General features: G+C 42.3%; 1 protein-coding gene across 4 annotated transcripts in view; it reads right to left on the bottom strand.

Moving 5' to 3' along the window:
• The window catches only part of PSIP1 (PC4 and SFRS1 interacting protein 1), a 184,147-nt gene that overhangs the window by 38,825 nt on the left and 117,371 nt on the right, over positions 1-27,951 (bottom strand). For all 4 annotated transcript variants that reach the window (XM_030194150.1, XM_030194152.1, XM_030194151.1 and 1 more), the window contains exons 10-13: positions 16,050-16,260; positions 14,293-14,411; positions 1,773-1,828; positions 119-189 (exon numbers count right to left, since the gene is read on the bottom strand). In XM_030194150.1, the coding sequence (XP_030050010.1) occupies positions 119-189; positions 1,773-1,828; positions 14,293-14,411; positions 16,050-16,260 (457 nt within the window). The remainder of the gene's footprint in view (positions 1-118; positions 190-1,772; positions 1,829-14,292; positions 14,412-16,049; positions 16,261-27,951) is intronic.

The raw sequence follows: 27,951 nt of genomic DNA, 5'->3' as shown, positions 1-27,951 counted from the left end.
CTACAACTGCCCTCTCTCAAGGTCTAATTTGAATTCCTCATGTCTTAGTATGAATTCCATATGCTAGGATATGCTTCAGGATTCCATCACATAATTCATCAAGACAGAACAAACTTACGAGCTTATCAATTTTCAGTGAGCTCTTAATTTCTGCATGTATCCTCTGGAGGCAAGAATCTGTTGATGTTTCTATGGATTGAAAACATGGAGGGTCATAATGTATATGGGGAAAACTGTCAGGTCACAAAATACTAGAAGAATAGTTTTTCTTGTAACAGCCATACAATTTCCATAAATCCAAATCAACCAATTGTGTGTTAAATTTTAACACACGAGTTCTTGGCAAGCAACTCAGATAAACAAAAGCATGCATAATTTGTAGAAGTCAGAAAGGAGACCCAGCTGACTGCATCTGGTTCCCTCAGTACATCTGAATGTTTCCTTTATCCTCAAATCAGCAGTGACATGGGTACATTTATATTTTTGTATCTATTTCTTTTTACATAGTACTTGTAGCATGCCATTTTCAACAGTGTCATATGGAGAACTCCATGTCATGTATATGACACATGAGAAATATTACTATTATCCATTTTAAAAAACCAAACATTTCCACAAAACGTCTTCACAATTGTTTTGGTATCCTTTTGTTTATGACTAGATTTGTGTATGCATTGTGGGGGGGGTGGATTCTTTCTGTGGGGGGGGGGGACTATGGAATGTCTGAGATGATGGGTTTGTGCGTGGGGCGTGCTGGGTATTCTTCTGGGCGTGGAGGGGAAGGGGTGGTGATTTTGTGAGTGGGCTGGATGTTTGGATGTTGGAGTAGTTGTGGTATTTAATATTGTGGGTTTTTTTTTGGTTCCAGCCATACTTATGTCTAGCTTAAAATTTTTGACTTATAATGTTAAGGGTTTTAATTCTCCCCAAAGAAGCAACTATTTTTTTTTTTAAACATAGCAGGTGGAATTTGTTCAGGAGACATATTTGCTTCCCTCCTATGAAAAACATTATCCTCATATTTTTCAAACTAATAAAAAGCATAAAAATATTAATGGGGGTGGGCAATTTTAATACAAAAAACAGTTCGATGTGTGGTTAAAGCCACATTAGCTGATCCGGAGGGTTGGTATTTATTTGTTAAAGCAGAGATGGATGGTCACCTTTACACTTTGTTAAATGTTTATGCTCCGAATTCAGATCAGGGTTCTTTTTCTGATACTTTGGAAATAAATTACTGGCTTTTCAGAAGGCAGGTTAATTCTGAGTGGTGACTTCAATCTCACCTGTGATCTGCTGCCTTGACAATTCTAATAGGATCCGCTATGCTAGGCAGGATAGGACCCATTTTCAAGGCCTTATGGATCAAGTTGGTTGGAGGATGCGTGGAGACTATCACCCTGGGGAGTGAGACTATACTTTCTACTCGTCTTTCATAATACCCGGGTATGTGGTTTGTAGAGCAGGATTCATGTTCCTTGGTTGCAGATTCATCATTGAGCTCTTATCTGGTCAGATCATGCCCCAGTTATCCTCAAGCTTGTTTTCTTTCAGTGCAGGGAAGAAGTTATCTTCAGATTTTGTCGGGCACTTGAGGGGGATGTAAGGCGGGGGTAGCAAATACTGAATAAACTTGGAAACCTGGTCGCATTGGGGAAGGCACCATTGCAGCCCTAAAAAACAAACCAAAAACTATGCCCCACTGGGAAGTCTTCCCCAGCTAATGTTTCTTTTCCTTGAAATAAAGTAAGTTTAAAAGGTAAATGGCTCACCTCTCTTCTTCTCCAATTTCTTAGCTTCTGCTTTTCTTTCTTCTTCTTTACCATGCCTATAAATAGGAAAAAAAACATTTCTAACACATTGGTATCTCAAACTTTTTTTTTTACACACTCCTTCCTTAATATCACTGCAGGGGTATGTACTTTAGGTGCCACAATATAGGATCACTGCTATAGAATTGTCTCCTTTTATTTCAGATTTTCTTGATGCAAATAGCTCCATGAAGTTGCAGCATGCTTTCCAACCCTTTCTTCTATAAAGGAATACAGATGCCTGCTTTCCTTTATAAAATCTACTGTAACCGGCTACTATACAAATATATTAAGACAAAAGCACGCATGTCAGTCACAAAGAATGTAATGCTGGTGCCTAAATACTGGACTTAAACGTGTGACTTATAGTATTCTGTAAATCAGATGGCCTTGTTTGGTCTTGCCCATACTCCACCCAGATTCTGCCTGATGTATGCCCATCTGTGGAAATACATGCCATGAAAGATAGGTGTTTTAAGTATTTAGGTCAGTGGTTCCCAAACCTAGTCCTGGAGGCCCTCCAGCCAGTCAGGCTTTCAGGATATTCACAAGGAATATTCATGAGAGATTTGCATGCACCGCCTCCACTGAATGCAAATCTCTCTCGTGAATATTCATTGTGATATCCTGAAAACCTGAATGGCTTGGTCGCCCCTAGGATCAGGTTTGGGACCCACTGGTTTAGGTGAAATTTTGGCATTTACATACAAGTGTGAACATATACACAAATATATACCATGATTCTATCGTTATACATGTATTCAGTGTATAATGTACTGTCCACTTTACAGAATTGCCTCCTAAGACCTAGTTATCCTGACAGAAATGGTTTTCAGTACCTCCAAATTCCATTGATTCTTCCCTCCCCAACTCTGGCATCAACTGCCTTAAGGGGACTCAAATTCTTGAAATTTAGCAACTGTTAGTACAATAACAAAGAGTCACTGTTGATGCCTTTATATATTCTACATATGTGATGTGAAATGACATGATGGCCCTTACAGTCCTTTATACATCATGACATCTCTTGTGAGTATGACATCTCTTGTGAATTTGGTGCCAGTGACATCAACAGGATGTAATCTCTGAGCTACTGCATGACAGGTGGGCTGCAATAGGTATTTTTGTTTATTTCATATGAACATATGCACAAGGCAACACCAAATGGGAAAGTGGGCAACATACCAGCATGCGCTTTTTCCACAGCATCTCTGAAATTTAGCCACCTGCCCAAACTTTCCTCATGGCAAACCACCCTGCCTACTAATGTTCCAGAGTGTCTCAACTCCTCCCTCTGCTAGTGCCATCACAACAGTATCTTTCTACAGTACCCATGCTTTTAAAGGGATTGGAGTCTGCAGCATGGTATGGTGACTCAAGACTGTGCCACAGAAGACATCAAAAATAGGCCTCCTCCTACTGTAATAAACACTCCTGCGATGGTATCAAACCTTATACATCACAGATAACACACTGCTCTCATTCACATAAATGGAAGGGGACTAGTTTTAGAGATTTTGTAAAAAAAAACTCCATAATAGAGGACATACTGTATAACTTCAGTATGTGGCTTAAACAATGACAAAATAATAATCCCCTCCACCCCAATATCCCTCTCATCATGCCCAGCCTAGTACCAACCCCAAATCCCCAATATCCCACCCTTCCAACGCAGTACTCTCTCTAGTGTCTATCAAGAACTTGAGGATGTCTAGAAAATACCAGGAAGTATATTACTAGATCGATGGGTTACATGTCAACTACTTGATATATGGGTCCAATATCTCGCTGCTTCCATGCTGAAGCAAGTACTAATCTAATTGCCGTATAGATGTGATGCACTAGTCGCCTCCTTCAAGCCAACAGTCCTGGAGGCCCAATTTTCAGCAAGCAAGAGGTCATGCTTTTCACCAAATTAGACCCTGTAATGTCGGACTTTCTTGATCTTGGTCCCAATAAACTTGAGCTTTCGGACAGGACCGCCAAATGTGATAAAAAGATCTCTGCACATTACAATGTCTCCAACATCACTACCTGACCCATAGATTTAAGATGTACAGGCATGTAATAGCACTGATAAAACATTTTCTAGCTGTCTGCAACCAAATTACTGACTACTGAGACCTGTAATAACTTTAAAAAAATTGTTTCCCATTCCTTAGTTTCATAATGTACCCTTAAGATATCTTCCCATTTAGCAATATATCCGACTGAGTAGGGGGTTTGCAACAATACTGCTTGATAAAATTTATACTTCTTCTACACTACCCCTCATTCATGGCTTTTTGAGAAGGTTTTTTTTTTTAATTCACATCAGGCTCTCCTTCTCAAAAAGTCTTAAACTTGCCTATAGGACAATTTATGCCGCTGCCCCAACCCATATTCCTCAGCAAGATCTTCAAAATCCACAAGTCTCCCATCTTCCAACAGCTGACCCAATGTTTCTAAACCACTCACCTCCCATATTTTACAAATTAGGTCAACCTTCCCTGGGGAAGGTCCCTCTGCATAACACAGAGGTGTTGCCTGAAAGTATGTCCTATTTTTCAATAATCTGGACCGGATTTTCAGCCAGCAAGTCAATGTCACCTTTAAAATGGGGTTGACAGATAAGGAAAGTGCTCATAATTGCATCAAATTAAGCAGAGGACCACCCACAAAGGGGTTTCATCCGCCAAGGATTGCTCCACCTTCACCCAAATTTTCTGGCGGTCCCTATGCCAACTAACCATATATTGAGTTGAGATGCCTAATAGTATAATCTAAAATTTGGGGACCACCATACCACCCTGGGCCCCAAGCTCGAACAGGATGTTGCATTGCACCCTCGAGGCTTACGTTTCCTAGTGTACTGGAATACTCTTATGGAGAGTCCTAAAAAATGTTTCTGAAAAGGGAATAGGCAATGCTGAAAATAAATAAAGCAGCTTACGCAGGACTAAGATTCAGGTGAAAGAGCAACAGTTTCTGTGACACAGCGCAGACCATGTTCCAGGCCAGTGCTAGAAGCACCATGCATGAACATTAAACGGGGGAAGCAAGCATGCAGGAAACAGAGACAGCTAAGTGAAATATCTTGCAAAAGACAGATACACATACATACATGCACACATATTGAAACTCCCAATATTTCTACTGAACTTTAAAGTCACAGGAAAATATGGCTCTATATAATGCCAACACTGTGTTTCACACCATTTACAAGAAAGAATCCCAAATCACCACAAATCAAGATGCTTTCCCCACAAAATGATTCAAAGCTAACAAATGGAAAGTTAAGCAAAACATAAGGCTAGCCATATGGGTCAGACCAATGTTCCATCTAGCCCAGTATCCTGATTCCAACAGTGGCCAATCCAGCTCACAAGTACCTTACAGAAACTCAATTAGTAGCAACATTCCATGCTACCAATCCCAGGGCAGCAGCGGCTTCCCTAATGTCTCTCTAATAGCAGACTATGGGCTTCCCCTCCATTAATTTGTCCAATCTTTTTTTAAACCCAGACACATTAACTACTGTTTCCTCATTCTACAGCAATGAGTTCCAGAGCTTAACTATTTGTTAATTGAAAAAAAATATTCCTCCTATTTGTTTTAAAATTATTTCCATGTATCTTCATTGAGTGTCCCCTAGGCTTTGTACTTTTTGGAAGAGAAAAAAAACTGATTCACTTTTACCAGTTCTACACCATTCACAATTTTGTAGGCATCAATCATATCCCCCCCTCAGCAGTCTCTTTTCCAAGCTGAAGAGCCCTCACCTCTTTAGCCTTTCCTCATATGAGAGGAGTTCCATCCCTTTTAACATTTTGGTTGACCTTCTTTGAACTTTTCTAATTCTGCTATATCTTTTTTGAGTTATGGCGACCAGAATTGAACGCAGTACTCAAGATGATCGCACCGTGGAGCGACACAGAGATATTAACATATTTTTGGTCTTATTTACCATCCCTTTCCTATCATCCTGTTTGCTTTTTTGGCTGCTGCCAAACACTGGGAAGAAGATTTAAGCATATTGTCTACAATGAAAACAAGATCTTTTCTTGGGTATTGACTCCTAAGGTGGACCCTAGCATCAGGTAACTATGATTTGGATTATACTTCCCAATGTGCATCACTTTGCATTTGTCCACATTAAATTTCAACTGCCACTTGGATGTCCAGTCTTCCAATTTCCTAAGGTCTTCATGCAATTTTTCATAGTCCACAATGTACAACTTTGAACTGTTTTGTGTCATCTCCAAATTTAATCACCTAACATATTGTTCCAATTTCCACATCATTTATATTCAAATCTTTTTTATTCAAGAAAAATATCAATAGTACAGTTATGCAGATATTATTTTAACATTAAATCCAACATCCTTACCTCCCATCTACCTTCTCCCCTCCCCCTCCAATAAACAAACAAACAAAAAAAACCCAACACATCCTATAGGAGATCAGTGCTGAGTCCGTTACAAGCAATAACCAGGAGTCCGTTACATTTTGAGCAGTCTACTCCGTGCAGTGGGCGTTAGCGTGTTCCAAATGGGCATTTGTTAAAGCGGACGCCTGCAGTAGAGGAAAAGTCTTGAATTTCCAGTCGTTCCAGTCTTAATAAGTGAATCATTCGTGAGTGCCATTGCTGAACTGAAGGCTTATTATAAGTCAGCCATTCAGATAGGATGATTTGTTTTGCGGTTAGTGTAGCCTTCTGTACAAACCTTGTGTACCCCGTAGGGCTGGGGGGACCCAATTCTGGGACACCAAATAGAAGCGCTGAGTCGTAATGCCATCCCACTTGCCACATTTTAGAGACCTGTGATAGTATTGCCTTCCAGAAGGATGCAACAACGGAGCACTTCCAGAACATGTGTCCCAACGTTGCCCCCTCCCTTCTGCATTTCAAACAAGATCCCCATGGGGAGAGGCCCATGTGAAAGGTCCTACGAGGGAAAACATAAGTGCAATGCGAATTTATATTGAAGTTCCCAATGTACTGCAAATGACGTCCGTTTGCGGATTGTTAATATGTGATTTTTAAACTGCTCCATAGTTAGAGCAATCTGAATGTCCTTCTGCCACACCAAAAGCAGGTGTTTGTAGTTCAGCTCTGGTACAGTGTCCCTGATGTGTCTGTGGTGGAATGAGAGTGGCACCTTTTGTTGTGCTTCTAGAGAGAATGACGTGAGTTCCTCCTGTACATCCTCCGAGAGGGCTTCCCATGGCAAAGATTGCACATAGTGTTTCAGTTGGGCGTAACCAAACTCGTCCTTCCGCTCTAAATTCCCCCCAGAGTTCTTCAAATGTTTTGGGTTTACTTCTCGGGTCACCACCTGTAGAAGTAAATAATTGCTCGTCTCTGCCAGTGGCGAAACATGGGGTAGAGATATCCTGGGGGAAAGGCCGGATTATTACATATCAAAAGGAATGGTGTCACCTTGGAAGAGAACTGATGTAGTTTGCAAATCGACTGCCATGTAAACTTGGCGGCGGGAACTATGGAAGAGGTCTTTAGAGGTTGAGGGATAGAACCCCCGCAGTATGTAAATAGGTTGCTGAAGTGAATAGCAGGTGATAACTGCAGTTCCAAGGCTGTATTGGAGTAATTCTGTGCAGATCTGAACCAGTCATTAATATGTCTCATGCCACTTGCTATCGTTATGTGGCGCATACTTATAAAGTCCCAGTCCTCCATATTCCACTGGGATGCACATGTGGCCAAAGAGAGTCGTGCTCTCTTCCCTCTCCACAAAAACCTGCACAACATAACATGCAGCTTTCGTTCATCAGACGTCTTCAAGAAAGTGGAATTGTTGAAAAAACATACAACCATTAGGGACGATAATCACATTGTACAAGGCTATCCAGCCAATAAGGTGATAGGGAAGGCTTCCCAAGACCTGAATCTCTGTTGAGTTTCCTTTAGTAACCCTGTATATTTAACTGAATAAAGTTTAGATAAATCTGCTGGAACCTTTACCCAAGATATTAAGCGAGTCCTGCACCCACTAAGGGGGAAATCAACTCTACTACTACTACTACTACTATTTTAGCATTTCTATAGCGCTACAAGGCATACGCAGCGCTGCACAAACATAGAAGAAAGGACAGTCCCTGCTCAAAGAGCTTACAATCTAATAGACAAAAAATAAATAAAGTAAGCACATCAAATCAATTAATGTGAACGGGAAGGAAGAGAGGAGGGTAGGTGGAGGCGAGTGGTTCGAGTTCAAAAGCAATGTTAAAGAGGTGGGCTTTCAGTCAAGATTTAAGGTGGGCCAAGGATGGGGCAAGACGTAGGGCTCAGGAAGTTTATTCCAGGCGTAGGGTGCAGCGAGACAGAAGGCGCGAAGTCTGGAGTTGGCAGTAGTGGAGAAGGGAACAGATAAGAAGGATTTATCCATGGAGCGGAGTGCACGGGAAGGGTGTAGGGAAGGACGAGTGTGGAGAGATACTGGGGAGCAGCAGAGTGAATACATTTATAGGTTAAGTAGAGAAGTTTGAACAGGATGCGAAAACGGATAGGGAGCCAGTGAAGGGTCTTGAGGAGAGGGGGTAGTAATGAGTAAAGCGACCCTGGGCGAAGATGAGACGGGCAGCAGAGTTTGAACCGACTGGAGAGGGGAGAGGTGACTAAGTGGGAGGCCAGCAAGAAGCAGATTGCAGTAGTCTAAACGAGAGGTGACAAGGGTGTGGATGAGGGTTTTGGTAGAGTGCTCGGAAAGAAAGGGGCGGATTTTACGGATGCTGTAAAGAAAAACGACAGGTCTTGGCGGTCTGCTGGATATGAGCAGAGAAGGAGAGAGAAGAGTCAAAGATGACCCCAAGGTTTCGAGCTGAGGAGACAGGGAGAATGAGAGAGCCATCAACAGAAATAGAAAACGGGGGGAGGTGGGTTTGGGGGGAAAATGAGAAGCTCGGTTTTGGTCATATTTAATTTCAGGTGGCGTTGAGACATCCAGGCAGCAATGTCAGACAAGATCTAACTAAGCCCTTAAACTTTGGGTGGGGGGGGGAGAGCACTTGTGCCTTGTCTAAGTTTAGCATAAAACCAGAAAATTTCCCAAATTGCTGTGTGCATTCCAGTAAATTTCTAAGGGAGTTAACTGGGTCAGTCAGCACCACCACCAAGTCATCTGCGTATACTAAGGTTTGAATCTGATGACCGGAGAGAGTTACTCCCCTCACTCCCCCTGACATGGAAAGTTTCCTTAGAAGCGGCTCTAATGATAGTATGAATAGTAATGGGGAAAGTGGGCACCTCTGTCAAGTCCCTCTTGCTTTGGGGAACCTCTTTTCTTTAATACCATTAACCAGTAAGCAGGCTGAGGGGTTACTCTATAGGGACTTGATCGCTTGTAAAAACCAACCCCGCAATCCCATATGTGACAAGGTGTGAAATAAATAGTCCCATCCCACCCTATCAAAGACTTTGTCAGCATCCAAACTCACATATAGGGATGATGTCTGTGTTTCCTGATAATGTGCTAATGCCAGCAGTAAGCGACGTACATTGTGAGCGGGTTGACGTCTGCGAATAAATCCTACTTGCTCGGGTCCTATCAACCTAGGGAGGTACTGGGCCAAGCATTCCGCCAATATTCTAGAGAGCAATTTAACATCTAAATTTATTAAGGATATAGGCCGATACGAATTGGCCTTCTCTGGGGGGCCAGCCCGGTTTAGGTATGAGTGTTATCAGTGCAGTGTTAGCATGCGGGGGGAAACAGCCCTTCTCCACCACCTCCTCAAAGTAAACCAACAACGCCCCCAGAGCCTGGGGGCTATGGGTTTTATAATACTCTCCAGCAAATCCGTCTGGTCCTGGGACACAGCACAGCTTTAAAGCTTTGATCGCTGCCTGCAACTCTGATAATAATAATGGAGCATTTAAATATTCTAGTTCTGTTGGAGTCAAGCCAGGAAGACCTAATGTAGACAAGTAAGCTGTTAACTCCTGAGTGTTCGGTGGAGGATCTGCTGCGTAAAGTGGTCTGTAAAAATTTTAGCTATTTTTTCTAAGTTGTTTGTGAGGATTCCTTGATCATCCTGCACGTTGTCGCCAATCTCAGCCCGTCCCAATTTTTAATGATCCGGGCCAACATTTTACCTGGTCTATTACCATATCTATGTAGTTTGTATTTGCAATGTAGCAATGAGTGTGATTCTCTCTCATGCAGCAAGGTGTTAAGCGCTGTCTGAGTAGTGCGCAGATTCTCCAAGGAGTTCTTAGAAGGACACCTAGCATGGGCCGTCCTGGCTTTCCTCAGCTGAGTTTCTAAATGGATGATACCCACTGCCAGTCGCTTCTTGCGTGCTTGAATGTATGCTATTAAGTCCCCCCAGATTATTGCCTTTGAAGCCGACCAATATAGACCAATATAGAGAGGGTTGCCCTACATGTACTGCATTAATGGTAGTATATTCAGTCCATTTTTCTTGAATATATTTGTGGAAGACTGTATCTGCGTGCAAATAAGAAGGGTAACACCATCCCGCACCTCCCCCGACATCTGCAGCTGTCTCCATGTCCACAATAAAGCATGGTCTGAAACTTCTTCCGGCCAAACTCTGAAGTCTTTATCTTTGAAAATAATCTATGATCTACCAAGATATAATCAAGCCGTGTCAGTGTACCATGGGCTTGGGATCTATGCATGTAACCCCGCTCCCCGGGGTGTAACGCACACCAAGCATCTAATTAAATTAAGGGTTTGCATAAAACTAGTATTTGCTCGCAGCCCTCTATAGTGTAATGAGGTTGGACTAGAGCAGTCTAAGGAAGGATCAGAAACCATATTAAAGTTTCCCAATACCATCATTTGCAGTGAACTGCGCTGCAAGCATTGCTGAAGGAGAGAATGGTAGAAATTGGGGCTATGTGATTTGGCCCATATAGAACTAATAGCAAGACTCCTGTGCCTTGGAGCCAGATATGTATAGTAAGTAGTTTCCATCCACCCCTTTAAGCAGCACTGAGGACATATAGGACACTCCTTTTCTAAAACAAAACTGCTACTCCTCCCCGTTTGCTCTGACAGGAAGCTGAAACACCTCCCTCACCCAATGGCGTTGTAATTTTGCATGTTCTTCAGGGGAGAGTTGGGTCTCTTGCAGGCATGCACTGTCTACTTTACGACGCTTTAAAGCCATCAGAAGTTTTGAGCCGCTGAATTGGGGAGGTAATACCTCCCACGTTACAAGAGGCTATTCTGATAGGCATTGGGCTACCAGGGGAGAGTACAAATGCAAAGAAACTGCTCTGATCTGATGATAACGTTCCCGGTGCCCAGCCCCCATCTGGGATCACCCTCTCCATGCCATTAACCACGCCATACGGAGTGATTGCTCCCTGCCCTCCTGTCCCTCAATTGGTTTACGCATTCTTTTGCACTGCACAATTTTACCGTCTCAGCTCTCGCTTCACACAAACACACATTCCAAACTCACACAACGCCCCTCTCCCCTATACCCCCAAATATCCCACCTGACCCCATCCTTAACCCTTAACCAACCCGCAGTCATTCGCCTGACTCCGATCTAGGGAGAATGCAGATAGACACTATTGTGATGCAAGGGACCCCCACCCCTCTTTGTGACTATGACCAAGCAGGAGAACTACCCCACCGTGGCAACCATCGTTCCCCCGCTGCAAGAAAAAATTAAAATTCTTATCTAGTGTGTCCTTAGATAATTGTTTATTGGTCTGGGACTTCTATTGCCATTTTCTGCCAGAAAGTTCTCACCTCTGTCACTGATTTAAGGATTGCCACTGTCCTTTCACAAAAACTTTTAAGTGAGCCGGATACATCAGCAAGAAAACGAATTCCCATTTTGTTGAGAGTCTGACAAAGTGAATGATAGTTCTGGCGCCGTTCTTGTACAGCTGGTGAAAAGTCTTGAAAATCAAAATACATTGTCCCTCATGGGGTTAAGGTTTCTCTCTTAAACGAAAGCCTTTGAGGATTTTAATTTATGACGGTAATTCAGCAGTTTTACCATTACCACTCTGGGCCTTTTCTTATCCTCAGTTAGCAGCCTACGCGGTCCGCACGTTCCACTACTAAGGGACCATTGAGTCCATGTCACCAGTTCTATCGACAGCCAAGCTTCGATCCAAGGGGTTAGATTCCGCTCTGGAATATTGTCCGGAAGCCCTACAATCCGCAGGTTGTTATGCCTTGAATGGTTTTCAAGATCTTCTAGTTTGGTAAGATGTTCTTCAAGTTGCTTTGTCAAACGGGCTAAATCCGGGCCCTGCTTTAATGTGTTGTCTTCTAGTGCCGAAACACGGGTCTCCAGATCCCCAGTGCATATCGCCAACTTTTGATTAAGTTCTTCCCAGCGGGGTTCTAATGCTTTTGTTATCGCCGTTGTTAACTGTGAAAGCTAGATCTCTGTAAACGCTGCCGCAGTAGCATCCAGCATCTCTGCCATCTTGGCTTCGCCATTACTAGTTTTGATCTTCTCTTTTCTCAGTGATTTTTGAGCCACGAGTGACAGACTTTTACCCAGATACTTGTCCATACGTCATGTGATGAAACTGATCTCCTAATGCAGGCGTCCCCGCTCAAAATTTTTAAAGTGGCTCAATTGAGGGCTAGGGGTCCCGGAGCTTCAGCGACACACAACCGCCTTGCTCAGAGCATCACGTGGTCTCCCCAGATCATTTATAAATATGTTAAATAGTACTGGTCCCAGTACAGATCCCTGCACCACTCCACTCTCTCCCACTGAGAAAAATGGCCATTTTATCCCTACCCTTTGTTTTCTGTCCATAACCATTCCTAATCCACACCAGAACACTGCCTCCTATTCCCACAACACTTTCATTTTCTCTGGAGTCTCTCATAAGGGACTTGGCAACAGCTTTCTGAAAATCTAGATCAACTGGCTCACCTTTATCCACACCTTCAAAGAAATGAAGCAAAATTGGTGAGGCAAGACTTCCCTTGGCTGAATCCATGCCAACTCTGACCCAATACCATTTTCTCTATGTGTACTGTAATTTTATTCTTTGTAGTAGTTTCCACTATTTTGCCTACCACTGAAATCAGGCTTACTGGTCTGTAATTTTCCTGGATCACTCCTGGTACCCTTTTTAAAAATCGGCATTACATGGCCACCCTCCAATCTTCAGGTACTACGAATGATTTTGACAGATTACAAATCAATAACAGCAGAAAAGAAATTTCATGTTTGAGTTGTTTCAGTACCCTAGGGTGTATGCCATCTGATCGAGGTGATTTACTACTCTTTAATTTGTCAATTTGACTCAATATGTCTTCTGGTTCACTGAGATTTTCTTTCAGTTCCTCCACATTGTCACCCTTGAAAAACATTTCTGGTACAGGTAGATCTCTTACATCTTCTTCCGTAAAGACCGAAGCAAAGAATTTATTTGGTCTCTCCGTATGGCCTTGTTCTACCTGAGTGCCCCTTTTGCTCCTTGATGATCCCACGGATTCCCTCATAGACTTTCTTCCTCTGATGAAGAGAAAATTGCCACAGAGGCAAAAACTCACAGTAATACCTTCTTCTTCTGATGTACCTGAAAAAGGTGTTACTGAGTTTTTGCTCTGTGGCAATTTTTTTCTTCATATTCTTTTTTAGCCTTCTTTATCAGTGTTTGCATCTAACTTACCAGTGGATGTAGCTGCTTATTTTCTTCATTCGGGTCCTTTTCCCATTCTTTGAAGGATGTTCTTTTGGCTCTAATAGCCTCTTTCACCACCTTTTAACCATGCTGGCTGTCGTTTACTCTTCTTTCCACCTTAGTAAATATGTGGAATACATCTGGTCTGGGCTTCCAAGATGGTATTTTTAAACAACGTCCATGCCCAATTTAAAGTCTTAACCTTTGCAGCTGATCCTTTTAGCTTTTTAATTATTTTCCTCATTTTATCATAGTCACCCTTTTGAAAATTAAATGCTGCTCCAGTAGATTTCCTTTGTGACTTCGCTCCAGGTATTAGCTCAAATTTGACCCTGCTATGATCACTGTTTCTTAGCGGACCCAACACAATTACCTCTCATACTATGCCCTGCAGTCCACTAAGGACTAGATCTAAAATAGCTCCTCCTATTTTTGGTTCATGGACCAGTTGCTCCAAGAAGCAGTCATTTAATACATCTAGGAATTTTACCTCCCTAGCACACCCTGATGCAACATTTATTCAGTTAATATTGAGGGGTAATTGAAATCACCCATTATTATACTGCTGCCAAATTTGTCAGCTTTCCTAATTTCTGTAAAGATTTTTTCATCTGTCTGAATCTAAAAAGATTCCAATAAACAGGAACGATGAAACTTTCTGTTAAGTCTCTGGTGACGGCTCGGAGCAAAAACAACTATAATAAAAACAGACGAGATCTGAGATTTCTCTTTTCACAACAGTGTATAGCCAACAGGGTATCACAGCAGCAAAGTAGCCCTTGCTGCCAAGGTAGGTGTATGCATATAGACTATTACTGCACAATGAGAGGATGCTCTTACATTTCAGTCTCTGCTTGCTCCTCCTGCTTGCGTTTCTTTTCAGACGCTTCCTTCTCCTGTTGCATCTTCAGCAAGTTCCTCCTCTGGGCACCTTGGAAGTGCTTGGCTCCTTTCCCTTTCTTGTTTTCATTCAACAATTGTGGGGGGAGGAGGAGAGGAGAAGGGAAAGTTTATCACAAAAAGTGGACAACAGTAAAAACAAATATTAAGAATCTGCTTGGAACAATCAGAATCAATATGGCTCCAAACAATTCCACTCAAATGCAGACACTGCCCTGGACCACCACAATGAATGTGCCCAGGATACAGTCAAATGAAATCCTTTTTATCTTTTTCAATACAGGAAATTTCATGTTCAAACACCACTTTTGCAAAAGGTTCTGAGGTCTGAAAACATGCTAAAGGTGCTATTTTATTTTATTTAATAAACAGGAAAGGAAAGGGGTAGTTCAAAGTTCTACAGAACTCAGCTAGTTATCCACTGCAAGTCTTCACTTTCCCTCTTTCACTGCCTCATCATGGCTGAAGTAAAAAAAGGAAGCCGACACAGCTCTCTGCAAACTGGGAGCCAGTCAAATGGCTAGGCTAAGCTGGGAATTTTGCTGCTGGCACTAGTTTTCATTTATTAAAAAAAAATGAAGAAAAGACAGACTGTTAGCAACGGTTTTTAGCAAAACATTAACTGTGATGCATAGATCATAGCAGAGGCTGTTGAATTTGCTGCTGGGTACTAGCCAATAGCATCTTAAGATTTTCCTCTATTTTCAGTTATAGGGGGAATAAAATTTAGACTGCTTTGATGCAGAAATACTGGCTAGCTGTGGAAAGCACAGGACCCTTATAGGGTAATATCATCAAACTAGTGGCTCTTAGTCTCCAGATGCTGGCAAAAGAGTAGAGGGACTAATTTCACCTTAACCACAAATATAGTTTATAAACTAATTCTCTACAACTGGGCATACAGATGCAAAACGTGTGTGTACATTTACCAGTAGGCTTGCAATCTTCAAAGGGAAAGGACAAGGAAACATTCCAGTGTAAACTGCCCTAAGGAAAAATAAGTATCTGCAGACATTCATTGCTGCTTTTTCTGTGGGTTCATTTTTCATAGAAGGGAAAGGAGAATTGGGATTTGATATACCGCCTTTCTGTGGTTTTTGCAACTACATTTGAAGTGGTTTACATAGTATATACAATCACTTATTTGTACATTTTCAAATACATGTGTATTATTTCCCTCCCCTGACTAAACACATATGTCCCTGTTGCCTTTCTACCCCCCTGCCTCTCCCCCCTCCCCCAGCTTGCCTACTTTTTAATCCAGACGAAATAACTCATAGGATCAACTTTTAGCTGAGGAAGGGCTGGTAAACTGTCATACAGCCAAGTTATCCAGATAAATCTATACTTACTCATGTATATGACTTGTAGAAATTGCCCCTAACAATAATCTCAATCATCAGCAAAATAAAACTCCATTTACCTAATTCTCCCAATTCTACTTTCCCTAACCATAGTCTTCACAATATATTCATTTCCCAACCCCCTCTTCTCCCTCTCTCACTGACTTCCGATGATTCATAATATTTATAACACTGCAAAGACGGGTAGACTAGGTGGAATTTACATGCCCTTATCTGTTTGTTTTTTTTTTGTTTAACTTTGAAAAAAGCTTACTTTTCTCTTTGATTTATGTCAACCCTTACTACAGGGTTGTATTTTTTTTTTTTTTTTAATAAAGTTAAAGGCTCACATACCTTCTCCCCTTCCTGCTCCTCCTCAGAGTCCGAGTTGGATGCAGAGGACACCTTAGCTGGAGGTTTTTTCTTTGGCTCTGTGGTCTTCTTCACTTCTTTTTTGTCTGGCTCTTTCCTAGGTTTCTCCTCCTGATCCTCATCAGCTTTCTTCGGCTGCTTCTTCTGTTTTTCTTCTAGCGCTTTTTTCTTGTTGCTTTCTTCCTCACTAAAACTGAAGTGAGGAACAGTCAGCTAGAGAGAACACATTTTGGATAAAAAGAGAATGGTGCTGGGCAATTTAGAAGAGCAGTTATCTTGAAAAAGATGTTAAAAAGCCATACAAGCCACACGCAGGGGCACTTGTAGTATTTTTTCTAGTTTTGCAGAACAGAACAATAAAAGGTGGAATGCTTTATACTGCTTGGAAAATTCCTGTGGGTTCCTTCTTCATGCTGTCCAGCAGATAAACAGCTATTTTTTAAAACTCTAGGGACATTTGGGTAGTGGAGGGGAGTTATCAACATGGGCTTCTGTTAAGACTAGGGTTGCATGTTAATCGCAGTTAACACCACAATTGATGCATCAATTATTAATGCGATTAACAGTTTGCCTCCCTCCCTGCCTGAGTGTGGTCCAGCATCTCACCTTCCACTCCCGGACTCCTCGCGGCTCCTTCCCACCCGGTTTACCTTTTTCATTTTGTAGTAAGTCTTTGGCCCTGCAGCACTGGCAGCTGTACTGAAGAGCTGCCTGCATTGGGCCTTCCCCCTGATCCATCCCGCCTCCTGCTGCTGCAACTTCCCATATGGGACGGGTCGAGTAAGAGGGAAGGCCCAGTGCAGACAGCTCTTCAGTACGGCTGCCGCTGCTACAGGGCAGAAGACTTACTACAAATTGAAAAAGGTAAACCAGGTGGGAAGGGGAGGGAAGCGAGAGTTTGCGGCGCGTCCCGGGAGGGGAAGCCAGGACTGCGAGCAGGAGGGAAGGGAAGAGAACTGACAGCGAACCGTGGGGGGGGGGGGGGGGGGGGGGGAAAGCAGATAGAAGTGGAGGGAGAAGAGAGAGGATCGACATGTTGAGCTGAGAGAGAGAGAGAGAGAGAGAGAGAGAATTGACATAGGGTGGAGAGGGTGGCAGGAAGGAAGGAAGGTGCTGGACTTGGAGGGAATGGGAAATAGGGAGAGAAGGATGGAGCAAAAGGAGGAAGGAAAGTGGGATAATGGACCTGGGATGGAGAGGGTGGAGGGAATGAAGGGACCTGGAATGGAAAGGGTGGAGGGAAGGAAGGAAAAAAGAGAGAGGTGTTGGACTCAGGAAGCGGACTGTTGGGAGAGAGATAATGGGTGGAAAGGAGATAAGAGTTGGGCCTGGAAGGGGGGAGAAACGAAGAAGGGCCTTTAATCAGTGACATAGTCACAGGGGAGGGGCCTTGGACCTGGGCCCCCTCCTTTGGGCTCATGCCCCTCCAAACTGCAGTACCTATTCAATGGCTGGTAGGGTAGATCAAGCCCTGCCAGCCGAAGAAATCCGCTGCCTGTCACCACCTTCCTCTACATACTGCCTCAGGAGCAAGGAAGTCAGCAAGGTACCTCCAGCCATTAATGCTTGCACTCCCCAAGCATGCTCACTTTGTGCATGAAACTAAGCATGTTCGGCGAGTGCCAGCATGGGCAGCTGGAGGCACCCTGCTGACTTCCTCACTCCTGAGGCAGCATAAGAAAGAAGGGGGCCACTTTGGCAGTGGATTTATTCGACTGAGAGGGCTTTGGCATCCCCACCAGCAAAAGTATGATATGTAATGTGGGTGGGGTGGAGGGGAGCTGAGGGAGATGAAATGCATTTGATCCCCCCAGTCCAACCCTGGATCCCCCCTCCCCCAGTGGACTGCTGGATATGCCATGCAAGTAATCACGATTAAAATTTTTAATCAAACCTCAGCCCTAGTTAACACATGTTATTTTACCACAACTCGGTAGCACAGGTCCCATTTTATGCAATGAGCCTTAATTATTAGTAAGACAGGTTAACAGTAAAATAATTTATCTTAACAGTAGCACACATTGATTACTTCCTCTTACTGAGCAGTAACATGCATGGTACCAATACAGGCCAACTTCTACCTTAGAAAGCTAAGACAAAGGTAATTCTGAGGCTTTCAATACCCCCCATTTGAAATTAATTCTAACGCTTTCCCGCCAGGACATCTGGATAACATCCTGTCAAGAAAACAACAGGAAACAGTCATGCCCTTTTTAAGTACTACATGCTTATTCTGATCACTGTGCCTTTTCTCTTTTTTTAATTTAAGTTTTCATGACTTCATTTACATACAGGGCACACACTGATTCACAGAAAAGTCACCACACAGATTCCTTTACCATCATGGCTAGGGTTGTATTAACCTGTTGGAGTCCAGCAATACCTGTTAATCTCTTTTTCAAGCAATTATTAAGCTCAACACAAAACAAATGGAGTCAACGTTCTGGAATGAGGATAAAGGAATGAGGAAGAGGGAAAAACAGTTTCTCAGTTGTAATGGATGTTTTATATAGACAGCAGGTTTGATCAGGCACACAAGTTGTTAAAATGTCATCTAACAGTACTAGGCAGAACTGCTCTTCGAGTTTACAACTAATGCAAAGTTCTGAGAATGTGTGGCCCTCTTTGCATGCAATGGGTTACTTCAGGCCCTCAGTTAGCTCCATAGCTCAAGATGGAATGCAGCTCTGAGGGGGACAGGAGGGATTATGTGCCTGACCCATTTTCTTGTCTGTGTGAAATACCTGTTACAGGTGAAAAAGTGCTTTTTCCACTGACAAGCAAGATTGAGTCAGACACACAGGTGTGTGATGCTGGTCATCACATCTTGACCAAATATGCTCTCTTTGTGGAATGGTCCAAGCAGTGGAGTGAAGACCAAGATGCTACTTTACATATGGTGTCCAACAAAGCTGATTCAAGAGTGCCACAGTAGCTGCAGTGGCTCCGATATGATGAGTTTCACTTTACTCATTAGAGAAATACTGGTTTCTAACAGAATTGGATGCAACATGCTAGCCAATTTTGCTAGCATATCAAAGTATGCTTGGCTACTTAAATAATACATCTATTGGTGTCGAAGGAGACAAACAGCTAAATAGATCAATGGAGTCAGTTCTTTAGCAAGTGAGAACTCTTTTGCAGTCCAGACAGAGTGTGAAGGGACTTCTCGCATGGATTCTTATCAGGCTTGAGGCAAATTACAAAAGGAGAAGTTAGATCTCACCTGCTAATTTTCTTTGTTTTACCTCCACCAGATGAGTTCAGGGCTTGTAGATAGATCAGCAGGTAGAGACAGTACAACTGTGTTGTGTCACAAAAGAACCCTGAGCTACTCGAACAATTCTTGGCATTACCTTAGATTCTGCCCTTAATTTTCAAACTCAGATCTCCAATCTCAGTACAACGCTGTTTCTATAAACTTCATATGATCCACACAATCAGATCTCTTCTTCAGCAATCAGCCCTTGAAACATTAGTCCACTCTCTTGTTCTCAGTCAGGTAGATTATTGTATCTCAGTATACAAAGGTCTCAGTCAGAAAGATCTTCACTGCATTCAACTGATCCAAAACACATCTATCAAACTGATTACAGGCTCAAGGAAATTTGATCATGTGACTCCTCTCCTCAAGATGCACATTGAGGCATATTTTCAAAGCACTTAGCCTTCCAAAGTTCCATAGGTTTCTATGGAACTTTGGAAGGCTAAGTGCTTTGAAAATATGCCTCACTGGCTCCTAATAACCCTATGTATCCTTTACAAAATTCTTCTAGTTTTCAAAATTAAATACTGGTGTCCTGGCTTTCCTAGTTCGCTTTTTGACACCATACTCCTCCTCCTGGGCCCTTCATTGATCCCTTTTGGTTATTTCCTTTCAGGCAGATAACCTATGAAACTACGTCATTCCATCTTCTCAGTTGTTGGTCCCACCCTCTGGGATGCACTTCCTTCCCACCTATGCCAGCTTGGCTCTGTACAGAACTTCAAGTTCCAACTAAAAACATACCTACATAAGTATTGCCACACTGGGACAGACCAAAAGTCCATCCAGCCCAGCATCCTGTTTCCAACAGTGGCCAATCCAAGCCATAAGTACCTGGCAAGATTCCAAAACAGTACAATTCATTTTATGCTGCTTATACTAGAAATATATACAAATATTAAATTATGGCTCGGTTTTTGTCCTATCACTTTGTAAACATACACAACAATAGCTGGACAAAACTTAATATTGCAATTTGTATCAAATATGGCTATAAAGGCTGTAGAGGTAATCTCATATCATTGAAGATCATTGCATGCCAACCTATAAAATGGCTCCTAGGTCAATGCACATTTGTAATCATCGAACACCTCCAGCCAACCGGTAGTGTCTTGTATTGTTAATATATCTCTATTTCTCAGCTACGTATAGCTTTAAGCATCCTAACCGTTCAAAAAAATCAACATTATTGCAAAGTGTAAGCAAATAATGCACAAAAAATATAACTTAGCTTAAAAGCTCCAGAATTGATGTATTATCTTCCATAGCTGGAGCTCATCTGGTTTCATCAAAACTATAGTGAAACCTCATTGGCAACTCCGGTACTGTGATTAGCCCGACAGGACCCTGTTTCGCGGTCTCATGCTTTGTCAAGGGCATCAGCCTCTGTCAAAACGAGAATACAAAATTTAAAAACATATTAAATGGCTTGCTTACAGTATAATGAGTATTCTGGCGACTGGACTTACAGCAACAGTACTTCATCTGTATGAATCGCCAGTTTAAAATGGCGACGGCGTCTAAGTTATAACGATTATAGGCTCCTCCCATTATATCGACGTCATGAACAGCTGGTTCATTCAATAGATTGAATTAGAAAAAACAGTTCCAATGGAGGTGGGCGTTTAAGCCGTAAGGCTCCACTGTATTCAAAGGGAAAATCCATTGTGTTTCTCTTTGAAGCAGCAATCTGTAATGTTACCCCCCCCCTCGGGCCTTTGGTACAACACAATCAATCACCATACACTGCAACGACTCACTGGAATGTTGTTTCAAAAGACAATGTTGAACAAGGGGGGGCTCCAACTGTTTGAGCTGAAATTCTTGATCTGTGTTCAACCATTCTTGCGTTCACGGGAATCTGTTAGATTTGCCGATGTATATTTTGTCACAAGGACATTTCACATAGTAGATGATGTATGTTGTGCGACAAGTTGTTTGATGTTTCAGATGGATTGTTTGGCCATTGTGATAAAATTTATCTGTCTCAATGGTTAAGGGGCAGGTTTTACATCCATGTTTATTGCATTTTTTATGACTACCAGGTGCAGTGGGTCCAAGGGCTATGAGGTCTGGTAATTCAGCTGGACTCAAAATCTCACTCAAATTGCGTGCTCGAGAGAAAGCCATCCTCAAACGATGACTTTCAAAAATAGGATGTGCACGCATGATATCCCAATTTTGTTTGATAATGTGTGCAGCAGCTTCACCACCTTGAGCATATCTCATAATAAAAGTCATAACCGGATCTTCTCGTGCGTCTGGTATCCTATTCTGTAAAAGTAGATCCCGGTTCAAATGTTTAGCTCGAGTATATGCTTTGTTCAAAACTGCCTTGGGATAATTGCGCTGTAATAACTTGGAGCCAAATATATTGGCTTGTTGGCGAAAATCCTGTTCATTTGTACAGATCCTTTTAAATCGCAAGAATTGTGAGAAAGGCAAACTCTGACGAAGAGTTTTCGGGATGACAACTTCCATACTCTAAAAACGAATTTCTGTCAGTGGATTTAGTATGCACCTTGGTTAAGAAACTACTGCCCTTAAAGTGATTTCAACATCAAGAAATGAATATTGGTATCTGAGAAGGATACTGTAAATTGGATGCGTGGATGACAATTATTTAGCCATAACTGGAAATCAAATAATTCATTGACTGTGCCCTTCCACAGGACAAAAATATCATCTATATACCTGCGCCATATCACAATGTTCTGTTTATAGGGGAATGAATTAACCATTTGTTTTCAAAAGCGGCCATATATAGATTGGCTAGTGTTGGGGCAAAGGTAGCACCCATGGCCACACCAGAGGTTTGGAGGTACAATTTATTGCCAAATTTGAAAAAATTTTTACAAAGAGCCACCTTCAATAGTGACATCAAAAATTTAGTTGGAACCTCATGTGGTCGTTGTCTGTCATGTAGCATCATATATATCACTTCAATCAATTCGTCCTGTGGAATCATAGTGTATAGCGATTTGATGTCAAAAGTAGCCCATTATACATTGTGAATCTGGGATGACCACCTCTCTCAGAACCTGTAAAAAAGGGTTAGTGGTCCTTGATATATGACAGATGAAGTACTGTTGCTGTAAGTCCAGTCGCCAGAATTACTCATACTGTAAGCAAGCCATTTAATATGTTTTTAAATTTTGTATTCTCCGTTTTACAGAGACTGATGCCCTTGACAAAGCATGAGACCGCGAAACAGGGTCCTGTCAGCATGAGACCGCGAAACAGGGTCCTGTCGGGCAAATCACAGTACCGGAGTTGCCAATGAGGTTTCACTATAGTTTGATGAAAACCAGATGAGCTCCAGCTATGGAAGATAATACATCAATTCTGGAGCTTTTAAGCTAAGTTATATTTTTTGTGCATTATTTGCTTACACTTTGCAATAATGTTGATTTTTGAACGGTAGGATGCTTAAAGCTATACGTAGCTGAGAAATAGAGATATATTAACAATACAAGACACTACCGGTTGGCTGGAGGTGTTCGATGATTACAAATGTGCATTGACCTAGGAGCCATTTTATAGGTTGGCATGCAATGATCTTCAATGATATGAGATTACCTCTACAGCCTTTATAGCCATATTTGATACAAATTGCAATATTATAGTTTTGTCCAGCTATTGTTGTATACTAGAAATAAGCAGTGGATTTTCCCCAAGTCCATTTTAATAATGGCTTATGGACTTTTCTTTTCGGAAGCTATCCAAACCTAACTGCTTTTACTATTCTCTGGTAACGAATTCCAGAGTTTAATTACACGTTGAGTGAAGAAATATTTTGTCCGATTCATTTTAAATTTACTATTTTGTAGCTTCATTGCGTGCCGCCTAGTCCTAGTAATTCTGGAAAGAGTAAACAATCTATTCACATCTACCCGGTCCATTCCACTCATTTTATAGACCTCTATCGTATCTCCCCTCAGCCTTCTCTTCTTCAAGACGAAGAGCCCTAACCGTTTTAGACTTTCCTCATAGGGAAGTCTCCCACCCCCTTTATCATTTTTGTCGCCCTTCTCTGTACCTTTTCTAATGCCACCATATCTTTTTTGAGATGTGGTGACCAGAACTGCACACAATATTCAAGGTGCGATCGCACCATGGAGCGATACAAAGGCTTAACTTTCTCAAGCTCCCACTTAACTTTCTTTCTGATCTTTTTAGTTGCCTTCTCAACCTAGTCTTTGGGACACACCTAGCCAGTCATTTTTTTTTGGATACTCGCTATGAATATGCATGAGATAAATTTGCATGCACTACCTCCATTGCGTGCAAATCTATCTCATGCATATTCATTGTGGATATCCTGAAAACAAGACTGGCTAAGTATGTCCTGAGAACTGGGTTGAGAACCCCCAACTTAGACATACAATGCTTTTTCCACTAGGGAGACCTGCTGGACACAACTACTGCTTCTTCCTCTTATGATTCATTGTTCCCTCTTCTTTCCTATTGCATACTGTAGTTCACTATACCATGCCACTCCCTCTCTTCACTCCCCCCTCCTCCCGCTATTTTATCCACTATTCTCTACACCCCCTATTTTAGTTTTGTACACCATTCAGATGGTTCCTCAGATCTGTAGTAAAGTAAATTTTAAATAACATAAATTTGAAGCCAGAGTGCTTTTGTCAAAATCCAGACTCTGAAGATGATGATACAGATGTAATGCAAACATTATGAGAAAACACCCTTATCAGACAATGATCCAGGTAAGGATGAACCTGGATTCCTTCTCAATGAAGAAATGCTGCTGCAACTACTACCATTACCTCTGAGGTGGTCCTGGGAGCAGTCGCTAAACCAAAGGGCATGGCTTGGAATTGAAAATGTTGACTTAAAACCGCAACCTGAGGAACTGATGAGGTGGCCAAACTGGGGGTGTGAAAATAAGATTCCTTGAAGTCTAAGGCAATGAGAAATTCACCCAGTTGAGCTGATGCCAGAATAGAAGTTGTCTTCATTCTGACATGAGCAACCCAATGAGCCAGAGGGTTCCTTCTTTTTTGGGAACTACAAAGTAGATTGAATACCTGCTTAAGCCCACTCGTTTTTGGGCACTGGAATGATAGCTGTTAGGTTCCCAAGAGCACGCAACGTGGAACATACAACCTGTCTCTTACTGGGTTTTTGCAAGGAGAGTGTAAGAAAAAAATCTGTGACAGGATGGGAAAACTCCAGTTTGTAGCCTTCTTTATTTCCATAAACCACTGATCTGATGTGCTCCAGGTCTAATCCTGGAGAAAGTTGGAGAGGCAGCCTCCTATCATCAAAGAGCAGATCCTGGACCCCACCATTGGCTAGCTCTAGATGCATTGCTTGCAAGTAAACCCCGAGTTTCTGACTTCTTGTCAGACAAAAGGAAGACTGCCTTTTGTCACCATGCCTGCTGGGAATAATTAGAATGTCCTGGCCTATAAACACTTGAAACCTCTATATTTTGGTCTAGCAGACGAGACCTTAAAAGAGAACTTAGGCTTACCTTCAGAAAGCCTATGAGGTTTTAGCATCTCCCAATCCTTCACAATTTTATTTTATTCTTTTCCAAAGAACAATTTACCCTCAAATGGCAGTTTACTAAGACAAGATTTAGAAGCCACATCCACTAACTAAGAAACCAATGAGCTGTGACAGAGAGTGCCATACTTCTAACAAGAACCCTGTTGAGATCATAAAAACCACCTGCTAAATAAGCCAAACCTAACTCTAAGCACGGAAGCTGGCCTTGAGACAGTTCTCGATCTGGATCTTGAGCCTGGTTCAATTCCTGATTTCTTTGAATCTAAGAAAGACAGGTTCTCACAATATAAAAAGAAGAAATAGACACCTGAAGACTCAAGGCATCCACCTCACAGGAGTGCTTATGTACAGTGTTCACCTTCGGACCCTGTAGATCTTACAAGGCAGCTCTGCACTGTACTGAAATTGTAGACTTTTTAGTAACTACAATAGTATGCTGAAATCTCTCAGCAGGAAGAAGAGGGTACAATCTAGACATAGCTCTGCTCAATGAGAGTGACCTGCACGAGGGAAATCCCATTCCACAGAGATAAGATGCAGAAATGCCTCATGACTTGGAAAAGTTTTCAGTGGACCCTTATGGACCCACATTATGGACTCTCCATGAAGCAAAGTGGGCTGAGTAGGAGTTGAAATAGCAAGAGCTTCTAAAGACAGTTATTAAAAGTGAAATTTCCTCTTTTTTGGAACAGTCTAAAGACTTTAGGGTCATCTCCTTCCTCCAAAGGATCCCTTACAAAAGACAATTACTAAAGGAGCATGAGCTGAGACCCAGAATGCAAAGATTAAGTGTATAAAGCCTCAGACTGTTCCAAACATATTCTCTCTTAAGAGGTACTGTGTCAGGGAGTCCTGAGAGAGAAAGGGAAGAGGACCGAAGCTCGTTTCTCTTCATGAGTTAAGCTTAGTGCAGAGATAAAAGTAAAATCTGGGAGAAAACAGAAGAAATCTCTCTATATAAAAGGCAACACCAACGTTCTATGAAGCCTCCAGCCGGATGTGTGAAGGGGGCGAGATATCCGGTTTCCCTATGAGTGTCTGCCCCGCCCTATCTGTAACACAGTCAGTGAAGGAAAACAGCAGAGCACGAAATCAAATCGCTGGCTCTGTAACAGTGAAGGACTCAGAGTGGGGAAGGGAGAGAGGCCAGAGGGCAGGGACACACACACTCCCATATGCACACAGAAGAAAACATTACTAGCCCCCGTTTCATTTGCATCAGAAACTGGGCTTTTTTACTAGTATCTTCCATAAAAGACAACCTGAAGTACCTGCATGCTTTTCTGACAGATGTGGCTTAGATGTCGTTGATAGAGCAAGCAGAGAGGCACAGACAGGATTTAAGCGGGCACTCAAAATGGCCACCACTGCTGCAGTTTGTAAAGAGGAACCACGGGCTGTATCAAAGAGGAAGCTGTTCAAGAACCTGCTGAGGAGTCACAAAAAGAAAGTCCCGAAGGACCCTCTCTGCTCTGTTTAGCTGAGTGGCACAAAGAACTGCCTGAAGCTACATGGTGCACCCCACAGTGGGAACACCGCTTGACTGATTCAGCCAGAGCAGCCATAATGTAAACAAACTATGGCGAAGACAGAGAAATGAAGAAAAGAGTACTAAAAGTTGCTCCCCACCAGGACGAATACAGCTCGTATGAGAAACTTTGGATACAGCACCAGGTTATCTTCAGCAAAAGTTAACTGCAGTAGGCGGAAGGAAAAAGTAAAGAGCCTGTGGGGTGTACCTGGCACCACCAGATACAGCCCTACATGAACAAATGCACTGGAAATCAGCACCTTCAGCAGTCCATCATCTTAGAAAATGAATGGCCCTGTCTCCGAACTTCTGTTGTGCCAAGTCACCAACCAGCTCAGAAGGTAAAATTAAAGCTCAAACCAGGAACTGCACAGCTGTCATCTACTAGAAACAGAAGAGTACTGAATTGTTTGAGCTTCACAGGGTTCTAGTAAGATGCAGAACAATTCTGTACTCTATCTCCACCTGCAGGTTGATGGTGTAAACCCTTAAGTCCTGAAATTGTCTGGCGTTGACCTCAAAGAAAGCACTGTTTCCTCATTAAGAAGAAAAGGCATGACTTCATTTGGTAAGAACTTAGGATTAAAGTATAAGAAAGTACTTTGTTATGATGGACAAGGTATGCTGATACTATTGGAACTGAGATCCCACTACAGCTCTCTCATTTTCAAGCAGGCAAAGGGTATGTGTAACGCAGCAGCCACATGGCCTAACATCTGCAAGTATGCCTTGGCTATGATGGTGATGGAATGCTGAATATTCTTGACATGAAGTGTCTGTGCAACCTGCCAGTGGCAGAAAAGCTTGAACTGTGTCCAAAATAGCTACTATGAATGAAAATCTTATTTCGACAACTGGAATACTGACTTACTTCCACTGCTTCTCTCAATCATTAATAGTCCATTTGGGCTCGGTACCCACTGAATGGAAGCATGCCATAATCTGACCATTACTGAAAATGCTACCCTGTATCCCTTTGCACCCTCTAATTACCAAACAATTTACAATTTGCATTTTATTCCTAAACTAACTTGAGAAAATAGTTTTTCTGATCTTGAACGTGTCGAATCATCCCATATTCTCACCCATGCAATCGCGATTCAGACCTAGCCACAGCACTAAAACTGTAGTGATATCCCCAAGATATCCACTCTACTTTTGAAACTGGGAAGGTTGCCAGTAGTATATCTCACTGGAATTTGTCAAACTAATTGATTTTGATAGGTGACACGCCTACTTTTGGTTCTCAATCAGAAGCAAGGACATGCCAAAGCCACACACATGCTCTGCCCAAACCACACCCCATCCCTTCAGTGACATCATCAGATGTCATTAGCCCATCCCTTTTGCATAACCCCACCCCAAAACCCATCCCTTTTAGTGATGACACAGGGAATGTATTGGCCACACTCCATTTCCCAAGATGGCAGCTACCACAGGGCACATTATGTCACTAACTCTTTTCACTACTAGCCAACATCTTGGATGTTGTCATGTCCTGGGAAGTGACATCAAACACCGTCCCCTACAGCCATGGGGAAATAAGTGCGGCT

The sequence above is a fragment of the Microcaecilia unicolor genome, chromosome 2 (assembly GCF_901765095.1).
Source record: "Microcaecilia unicolor chromosome 2, aMicUni1.1, whole genome shotgun sequence".
In the NCBI taxonomy this organism is placed as follows: Eukaryota; Metazoa; Chordata; class Amphibia; order Gymnophiona; family Siphonopidae; genus Microcaecilia; species Microcaecilia unicolor.
This window is presented reverse-complemented; position numbering and strand designations above follow the sequence as displayed.